The sequence below is a fragment of the Carlito syrichta genome, unplaced genomic scaffold, assembly GCF_000164805.1.
Source record: "Carlito syrichta isolate Samal-C Ts95f unplaced genomic scaffold, Tarsius_syrichta-2.0.1 Scaffold309768, whole genome shotgun sequence".
NCBI lineage: Eukaryota > Metazoa > Chordata > Mammalia > Primates > Tarsiidae > Carlito > Carlito syrichta.
In genome coordinates, this window is record NW_007253864.1 from 663326 (window position 1) to 674147 (window position 10822).

A 10822-nucleotide genomic window follows, 5' to 3' on the forward strand; every position below is an offset into this window, starting at 1 on the left:
TGTAGTTCCAGCTCCTTGGAAGGCTGAGGTGGAAGGATTGCCAGAGCCCAGCAGGTCGAGGCTGCAGTGGCCGGGAACAGCCACTGCTCTCCAGTCTGGGTGACAGAGTGAGACTCCAACTCAAAAAACAAAACAAAACAAAAACAAAAACAAAATCAACAAACTGAAAAATATTTACCACATGTAACAAGCAGTATGTAAAGAACATGAATCCATAGCAAAATACAAATGGCCTCATGAAAATACCTTAATTACTAATAAAGACATATAAACTAAAACAAGAATCAATTTTTTACCTCTTAAACTGACAGGTATTAAAGCAATTATAATGCTCAGTGTTGCCAAGGAGACATAAAAGTGCTAGCTAGTGTTATGCTCTGGTGTTGGGGTATAAAATAGTCCAATCTTACTGGCCTTAAAATTTTAAGATACCTATTCTATGCCTAGGCATTTATTTTAATAATAAAATCATAAATGTATGCACATGTTTACTACACATTGTTTAAATAGCCACAAACTAAAGACTATCTAAATGTTCAATAATTGGGTATTAAGTAAATTGTAGTACATCTATATAATGGATTAGAAAGTTCTTTAAAATATTGTATGATTTCTTTAATGACATAGAAAGATAATCATTTTTTTTTTTTTAATTTTTTTATTTTTTGGAGTTGGAGTCTCACTCTGTCGCCCAGAGGCCACTCTGGAGTGCAGTGGCCGCTCCTGGCCACCACAGCCTCGACCTGCTGGGATCCGGCGATCCTTCCGCCTCAGCCTTTCCAGTAGCCGGAATTACAGGCGTGCACTACCACACCTGGCTAATTTTTTAATTTTATTGTAGAGATGAGGTCTCACCTGCCCAGGCGGGTCTCGAACCCGCAGGTTCAGGCAATCCACTCACCTCAGCCTCCCAAAGGCGTGGGATTACAGGCTGAGCCACCAAGCCCGGCTACTAAAATTCTTTAAAACAGAATTATTTTTAGTTTAGGGATAAGGCAAATTTTTAGGGATCAATGTAAAAATACGTATAGAAACCCAAATGTTAAAGTATGTGATTAAACAAATTACATCTCTATGAGACAATACCATGAATTAAAAATTACTTTGCAAGATTGATATGTATTATATGAAGAGCAGTACATTAAATATAATGTACCATAATAATGATTTAATATGAAAACGCACTGTATTAGTTTCTCAAGGCTACCATAAAAACTACCAGAAACCAGTGACTTAAAATTTATTCTCCCACAGTTCAGGTCAGAAATTCAAAATCAAGGCATTGTCAAGGTTGGTTCCTTCTGGAGGCTGCAGAGAAATGTCTCTTGCCTCTCCCTAGATTCTGGTTGTTGTTGGCAATCCTTGGTGTTCCTTAGTGGTAGCTAAATCTCTGTAACCTGTCTTCTTCCCAGTGTTTCTGAGCATATGCCCTCCTTACTTGATTTAGGGCTCATCCTGATCCATTATGACAATTTAACTGATTTCACCTGCCAAGATCCTATTTCCAAACTAAGTCACATTCTGAGGTTCTGGGTTGACATGAGTTTATGGAATGATACTATCCAACCACTACATACATATAACATAGACATACAAAAGATTGAATATATGTATTAAGTGTTTATCTCTGGGTGGGTTTGTAGATGATTTGTGTATTTTTGTGCTCTTCTGCATTTTAAAATAAATAGCTTATGTATTAGAATTACATTTCTATGGTGATTGTTATAAATTTATTGTATAAGGTGGATGTTTTCTGCAATATTTCTTCATATAGCTTACAAAATACATCATTTTACACATGGTATCATCTCTCAAAAACTCACACCATAGGCAAATTCTTCCTCTGGCACTGGAATAGATTGTTCCTCTGGATGAATACAAGGTGAAATAGTTGACTTGCATTTACGTGCTATGAAAAAAAAGTTTTTCTACATATGAAAGTATGGCTGAATGTGTTCAAGTTAAATAAGTATGAGACTCAACTATTTTATTTTTGCAACTAAAGGAAAAATGATTTTCTTTAATGTTTACAAAGAATACTATCAACAATGCCAATGAGTTAGGAAAAACTCTTAAGTGAGACCAAGTTAAAAAATGATAGATTTCCAAAATGGATTTCTTAAAGAGGTTAAGTATAGCTCTGGGTCGTTCTAGATTTTCTTTAAAGGTCCAGGGAAAGAAAACTTAAGATAATATGTGAGATGGAGGATGGACTGCAAAACTGGGGTTTAATAATTTGAATTTCAAAGTAGAAGGTTTTTCTTTTTATGCAACCATCAATATCAGTGGGTCAACAATGAAATCAAATCAAAATAAAAAATTGACAACATTTAACATGACATTGTGGCTATATTTATAGCCAATTTCTGTCTCTTAAAAATTCTTCTAAACTATACTTTCTTTTAAAAGATTTATGACTATATCTGGGCATAGTAGTCATGCCTGTCAATCCTAGCACTTTGGGAGGCTGAGGCGGGAGGATGGCTTGAAGCCAGGAGTTTGATACCAGCTTGGGCAACATATTGTTTAATTAGCAAAAAAAAAAAAAAAAAAAAAATTAAAAAAAGGTTTATGACTATGACTTCTACAACTGAAAGATAAATTATATATAAAACTCAATTAATAAAAATATTATCATGTACAGAGGCTGACATCATGGGTAGTCAAAGAATATGTTTAATAAAAAATAATTAAACTTCCATTTGCTCTATAGAACATCATAGAAAGTAATTTAATAAATTACAAATGACTTTTTAAGACGTTTGCTCAACTACAGAAAGCAAATTCAGACTACACAAAACACAACTGGTAAATATTGCAAATGTCCAAAAGAAAAATTGGACTAAGACTTGAATCATGAAACCTGAAACAAGGGCTATAAATACAAGGCAATAACAGCTATAATTCTTTTAGTAACTACCAACACATACTTGGATATCCTTTCAACTGCAACTTTAGTATTATGTAATTCTACTGATTTTTTTTCCTTATAACCCTTAACTTTACACAACCATATTTGCATGTTTATTTTCTTAGCTGACAGCTGGACAACTTTTCCCCAATCACTACTAAATAGAAGTGTCTTAAAACTTAAGAGAATATTTAAAGTTAATATTAGACTTAATGCTTTGAAACTGTAATTGCCTTATTACATAGAAAGAGAATCACTAGGATGTTAACCAAATTCATTTTACCATAATTAGGAAAATACTTTCTCTCATAAATTTGATATAAAGTAGATTTTAGTGACAAGATCTAGAGATTTTTTTCCTTTTTTTTTTTTAATTGGGGAAAGAAAGGAATAAAGAACATGTGGGTAGAACTAGAGGAAGAAAGGGAAATATGGATGGTGCTGAAATACTTCACCGGCAAACAAAGTTAACTGTGTTTGAAAAACTTTGGCTATCTCATAGGTGTATTCTAGATAAACAAAAGTGCAATACTGCAAAGGGAAGATACTAAATATGTAATATATCATTTTCATGATGAAGAATTACTACCCACTTCTCCTGGATGGGCATTATAGTGACTATTGCTAAGACATTGCATAAAGGACTATCAATTCAAAGTACTATTTTGGGAAAATACAAAATCAATACAATCCCAATGGAACTTATATAATTTTGTGAATACATATAACACTGTCTCTCTAATAAGGGATTAGTATTTTACATACAGAAACATAATTTACTGGTAAAGGTCTTGGAAAACCTAATACAATTGCTTAATCCATGACAAAACAACAGTTCTATCAAAACATACCAAAAGTTATTTGTTCTGTAGGAGAGAACTGGGGTACTTTCCCCCCAAAATTTATCCCCTTGCAAACTTTACCACTGGCTATTTGAGTATCAGAAAAATGCTAACATTTATCTCTCCTTAAAATGTGAATATGTTTACATCCAATTCAATTCTAATTGTTTCAAATGTTTATGAAGGTGAACCTGGACCTCTACCTTGTCAGAATAATAGCAGCTTTAGCAGGAGAAATTGTATCACAAATCAAATATCAGACAAATTTTACATGGTAAAGGATTCTAAGAAATTGAACAGAAGCCTTGGGCTTCATTTTTGTGGTTTACAGGTATAACTTGTTTATCTTTTTTGAGATTATTCAAAGTGCATTTTCAAAATGGGTACCTCAGTATATTTAATATAAACTGATAACCCAACACTGATTCTGGGCAACATTTAGTCTGCTTACACCTAGAAACTCAAAATGAATTCAGACTATCTGCATATTACTTTACCACTATTATCTGTTAATTCTGGAATATTTCTATGACATAAAACACAGATAGAAATCTACACTAATAAAGCAAACAAACAATTTCTTTTACATGAAGTATGCTGTGTTGAAAGTTCTTTTCAGTGGCATTTCATGAGTTTGCCTTTTGTGAAACCCGGAAATAGACATTACTCATCTGAGACATAATTATTTCGAATAAGAGGCCAAACTTTGAAAAGTTAAAACTAAGTATGACTATAGAGTGCCAAAGTCACATGACACAGGATTATTTTATGACTTAATTTTACTGATGTCCAAGTTAAACTCAGCAAAAATCAAGTCATATTTCTTGCCAGATTAACATGATATATAGGATGTGTTTAAAAAACCCCTGAAAACAAGTATAGAATTAGAAACGAATGTAAACTTCCTAAACTAACTCAGCTGAGGTAACAGGTAGCCAGTTAAATTGGCTGATTGGGAAACTTATTTCTTCTTTAAAACATACTTGTACCTGAATTGGAAACATCAGCAGTGCATCACAACACTAGAGCATTTTCATGTAATTAAAGCGATGGATGGTGATGTAGATTCTACAGCTTTCATGACATTCATTAGCTGCCCAAATTATTGCTGAGTTTTGATCTGTAAATTATAGGTGTCAAGGAGGCTGTAAAACTATATTCAAATTAAATCAGTAATATGCATAAAGTATTCTGTGTTCACTGCAAATATATTAAATATACAACTCTTATTGAGCATAATTTTCATAAAATTAACCCCCAACAAAATTATAATGCCTTTTGTTGTAATTTTACACCTTATGTATTTGATAGTACATACGAGTTCAGAAACTTATGAATCTTAAGAAATATTACATGCAAAATGTCTCTGAAAGCAGTTTGCACTTCTAAACAAATAACTGAAATGTTCGGTCAGTAAGTTATTGATGCACTCAACACTGGGGTATTTACAATTAATAATTAAAGAAAAAAATCCAAAATCAGTTCATAATTTAAGTGCAGAGTCTGGGAATCAGTCTTCATTACTAGAATCTGAATCCTCGGATGACGATGATGTACTATCAGATCCAGATGAAGCATCAGCTTTCTCTGAACCCTCATCTGTGCTATTTTCATTGAGAGGACTTGGTTCAGTTCCCCCTTTGTCTTCCTGATCTCTAACTCTGGAATTTTCTTCCTTTACTTCTACAGACTTAGACAAGCTTAAATCACTGTTTTTGTTTTTCTGTACATCAAAGGTATTGGACTGGGACAAAGTTGGAATATGAAGATTAAGGCCTGGAGTGAGAAGCATCCCTGGATAAAGTATATTAGATAGCAATAGTGGGTTAAGAGCTAATGGGTTGGCAGCTGCAGCTGTATTTAATGCAGCAGAAGAGGACGTTGAAGGAGAACTTGACACAGAGTTTTCGCCACCATTCTCCGAACTTTGGCTCTCTGTCCTTTCTTTTTTTCCTTCTAGCTCCTTAGAGTCATTTCCCTTTTTTTCTTCTGTCCCAGATTCTGTAGGCTTTGTTAGGAGTCCTCCCATGCCCAACAGATTTGGTAATCCAGCCATTCCTGACAGCAGCATGGGGAACATAGCAGCCATGTTTTTAGCTTCTCCTCCAGAGGAAAGGCCGGCAGGCATTCCCATCAGCCCTGCAGTTACTTGCAGTGACTGCAAGTTTTGTAGGTTTTGTTGTAAGGCCTGAAGAGTTGTGAGATCCACACCTGGAAGTAATCCATTGGCTAACAAAGGATTGCCTGAAACACTAGTGGCAGATGCAGCTGCTGCTGCGGCTGTAGCCTTTGCAATTCCACTTTTAGGCCGTCTCCCTCGCCTGCTTACTTCCTCTCTCACAACAGGACCAGTGAGAATACGTTCATACATACTTTCTGGAAGAAATCCCTGGAAGAAACATATATTCATTAATAACAACTACATGAAAATAAAACCAGTGGCTATTAGCTTATCACACAAATAGCCTATTAAAATAGGTAATTATTTGTAAATTTAATCTGTATTGCTATAAAATAATCAATTAGAAAAGAGATACCTAATTTTATTCTTTAAGTGGCAGCTTCAAACCTCTCCACTTTCCATTTTATCGTAGGGTAAGAGAGTAGAAAGAGGCTTTTAGCTTTCCTCCATATAAGGCATAAGTTTACAAAATAGTTTTATAAAATATAAAATTCAAAGACTTTTTTTTCATGAACAGTTTCATAACCTTCACTTGTTGCACATCACTACTTGCTCTAGGCGACTAAAGAAGTGGCCCCGTTCTAACTGGGAAGAGCAATAAAGAAAGGATGGGGAAGTAAAAGGTTAAGGTTAAAATGAGATGCCTCATATAAATTTTTGACTGTAACTTTGGGACTAAAGGAACTAGAGCCAAACTGAAAAAGATACTCAAAAGGGGGAAAGAACACTTGGATCAGAACAGCAGTAGCACCTGCAGATTAGGAAACATAAACTCCAGGGCAATGGAGAACAATCTATGCCACTTTGATGTAATTTTCTCATGATTTTCTGGGGCTCAAAACTTTCAAAAGTTTTAGGAGTTTAGAACCCCTAGACTAGTGGTACTGTCTAACAGAAATATAATTCAGTCACATATGTAACTTTTTAATGTAGTCACATTAAAAAACAGACATAGATGACATTAACTTTAATAACAGTCTATTTAATAAAATATAACCAGATTATTATAATTTCAATATATAGTCTATAAAAATTGAGATATTTTACATTTTTTCCAACTAAGTCTTCAAAATCCAAAACCACGGTGTATTTTACACTTAATAACATCACTTAATTCAGAACAGCCACATTTCAAGTGCTCAATAGTCTTACATGCTTAGTGGCTACTGTTTGTGACAATGCAGCTCTAGACAGCAGGTTAAGGAAAGACTCATTTGACCATTTTAAAATTTTGTTGTGAATTGATCAGTTTATTTTTTCTTTACAAAGGCATCAGGGTTCATTGCAGAAAACATGACAACAAAAAATACAAAGGACAAGAATCATCTATAATCTCAATTTATTGCTAACATTTTAGAATGTGTTCTTCCATTTTTTCCATTAATACACTGTTTACAATTTCCCCATTTCACTATCATCTTTTTTTTTTTTTTTTTTTTGAGTTAGAGTCTCACTCTGTCGCCCAGACTGGAGTGCACTGGCACGCTCCCGGCTACTGCAGCCTTGACCTGCTGGGCTCCGGTGATCCTTCTGCCTCAGCCTTCCAAGTAGCTGGAACTACAGGTGTGCTACCACGCCTGGCTAACTTTTTTGATTTATTGTAGAGATGAGGTCTCGCCAAATGGCCCAGGCGGGTCTTGAACCCGCGGGCTCAGGCAATTCACTCACCTTGGCCTCCCAAAGCGCCCACTTCACTTTCTAAAATTAAAAACAAACAAACAAAACAAACAAACAAACAAACAAAAACCATTCTGAATTTAGCTGGGTTCTTTTTTTTCTTTTTAGTCAGAATCTTACTCTGTCACCCTGGATTGCAATGGCATGACCACAGCTCACCACATCCTTGACTACCTAGGCTGAGGCGATCCTTCTGCCTTAGCCTGCCAAGTAGCTGAGACTACATGTCCAGCTAATTTTTGGATTTTATGTAGAAACAAGATCTTGCTATGTTCCCTAGGTTGGTCTTGAACTCCTAGTCTTAAGTAATCCTCTTGCCTTGGCTTCCCAAAGTGCTGGGATTACAAGTGTGAGCCACCACACCTGGACTAAACCTATTTTTATTTTTTTCTGAATTTAGTTTTATAGCCTGCCCTTTGTACCCCTGCAGAAATAACATCTATTAATTATTCACCATTTACCATATCATGAGACATCACTATGTCAGAGCTTTACTACTACAAATACTACAAGTTAATTATGTAAACCTTTTCTCCCTTGTCATTAGAGGTTCTTCTAAGATACAATTTTTAAAATAACAGTTGCATAGTTTTATAATATATGAATGGACCATTAGTTCATTCCCAATTTTTTACTACTATGTCATGATGAGTATTTTTTATTTATTTATTTATTTTTTTGAGTTGGAGTCTCACTCTGTAGCCCAGACTGGAGTGCAGTGGCTGTTCCCGGCCTGGTGGGCTCCGGCGATCCTTCCGCCTCAGCCTTCCGAGTAGCTGGAACTACAGGCGCGCACTACCACGCCCGGCTAATTTCTGATATATTGTAGAGATGAGGTCTCGCCAAGTTGCCCAGGCGGGTCTCGAGTATTTTTTATATATTTCTTTGCCCATACATTTAATTGTTTTTTTTGTGTGTGGCATTGTTCAAACAGTATTCTAAAGGTTAAAATAAAAATAAACCAGCAGTTACTGATTCTGCATTTTACTTAAAAAGCATCTGAGAAATTCACAAATTCTGCAAAATAAAAATTGTGAACTAAAAAATGCTGTTATGTGTTCATGGAATATTTTACTATTAACATAAGATTTAATCTAAGATATATCTTAATGGCATCCTTTTTTTTTTTTTAAAGAAGATAGTTTATTTAGAAAGTAAATTAGAGAGAAAGAGGTGATTTACCTCCTTAAGGTAGGGTAGGGAGCCAAAACTTAAGAAAACATGGGCTGGCCATAGCTCAAAGAGCACACGGCCACACCATAGCTCAGCAAGGGGATGGTCAATATCATCTAATTTTTAAAAAAATGTATGAGTTAGTATTTGTGAAATACTCACAGATTGCTTAACAACATCTCCCCATTCAGGAGCTACTCCATATTCTGAATTTTCTTTTAGAAATCTACATAAATCTTTCAAAGGGGGAGCAAATGCACCTCCAACCTGTAAATGAAAAACAAATTGTTAGGTACTTAAAACACTATTAAATATGTAACTATTTCTTGCTTTTATTCATTGCTCTATAGAGTTTCTTTAAAGTACATGTCTTTGACAAACAAACAGTCCCATTACAAAGTGGGCAAAAGATATGAATAGGCACTTCTCAAATGAAGATAAACAAACAGCCAACAGATACATGAAAAAATGCTCAGCCTTGCTAGTTACATCAAAGAAATACAAACTAAAACCACACTGAAAAAAAAAAACCACACTGAGATACCACCTAACTCTAGTCAGGATGGCCATCATTCATAACTCCAAAAACAATAGATGTTGGAGAGGATGTGGGGAAAAGGGAATACTTCTACATTGTTGGTGGGAGTGTAAACTAGTACAACCTTGGTGGAAAACAGTTTGGCGATTCCTAAAAGATCTAAAAATCGACCTTCCATACGACCCCACAATCCCCCTACTGGGAATATACCTGGAGGAACTCAAATCACTCCATGAAAAAGATACCTGCACACACATGTTTATTGCAGCATTGTTCACAATAGCAAAAGCATGGCACCAACTGTGCTGCCCATCAAAAGAGGACTGGATTAAAAAAAATGTGGTGCATATACATGACGGGATATTATGCAGCCACAAAGGACAAAATGATGAACTCACAGCAACTTGGATGGACTTAGAGTCTATAATACTGAGTGATGTACCACAGAAACAAAGAACTGAGTATCACATGTTCTTACTCATAAGTGGACCTTGAACAATTATCGTAATAGTATAAGAAAAGGATCGGCAGTAGAAGCAAACTGCCAGGGGGTGAGGGTGGGATTGGTAGAGTAGAAATCTGCCGGGGGGGGGGCATCAACAACGAGGGTACAGCCCATCAACAAGGGTACTTGCATAATGAACATTTGTATACATACTCCTGAATTGTACCCCACATCTTTAAAATAAAAAAATAATAACAAAGTACATGTGTTTTTAACCACCTTGGACAATCTCTTAATATGATTATATTAAAAAGGGCCACCATAACCCATATGGATTATTGACATACTATATAAACATGAGATAATATAAACTTTAAATGCTTTAAGTAGAACAGTAAAATGAGTAACTACCATTTACTATTTACTATGTTAGATACGCAGTACAGCCTAGTTAAGAGAATACCCTTTGGAGTCATTTAACCAGCTGTGTAAACTTGAGCAAATCAGGAAATCTCTTCAAGCCTCAGTTTTCTGATCGGAAAATAGGGACAGCACTAACATTGCTCTCATAAGGTTTTAAAAAGATAAAATGAGACAATTCAAGTGCCTTAGCATAACGACTAGCACATAATGAATATGTTATTATATATCAAGTATTCGCCTGAGGACGTTAAGTGTATAATATATTTTAGTTCCAACTACATCCTTTTGAGATGGTATTATTTCCATTTCTCAAATAAAGAAACTGAGCCTCAGAGAATTTACATAATTTGCCTAAAGTTAGCTAGTAAGTGTTAGGGCCAGGAATCAAACCTAAGTCTCAAAAACCCACACTCTTATCCATGACGTATACTGACACCCTAAAAGAATAATATTATACATACCCTTTGTATGTGAAAACTGATATGACAGTCAATCAAAAGTCAGTTGGAAAAAATTTAATAAGATATATAATAATTAATAAGACATTGAGATAAAATATTTTAAAATTTAGAATAAGCCAGGCTCGATGGCTCAGCCTGTAATCCCGTGCCTTTGGGAGGCTGAGGTGAGT

The 10822-nt window shown here is 35.1% G+C and overlaps 1 protein-coding gene across 5 annotated transcripts in view; it reads right to left on the minus strand.

The window, feature by feature from the left end:
• Window positions 1-2653: 2653 nt before the first annotated feature.
• Window positions 2654-10822, minus strand: part of CHD9 (chromodomain helicase DNA binding protein 9) — a 286505-nt gene continuing 278336 nt past the window's right edge. For 4 of the 5 annotated variants that reach the window (XM_021717459.1, XM_021717461.1, XM_021717462.1 and 1 more), the window contains 2 exons: window positions 8948-9052; window positions 2654-6142 (listed from right to left, as the gene is read on the minus strand). In XM_021717459.1, the coding sequence (XP_021573134.1) occupies window positions 5264-6142; window positions 8948-9052 (984 nt within the window). In that variant the 3' untranslated portion in view covers window positions 2654-5263. The remainder of the gene's footprint in view (window positions 6143-8947; window positions 9053-10822) is intronic. The other variant, XM_021717460.1, reaches the window with a different exon arrangement.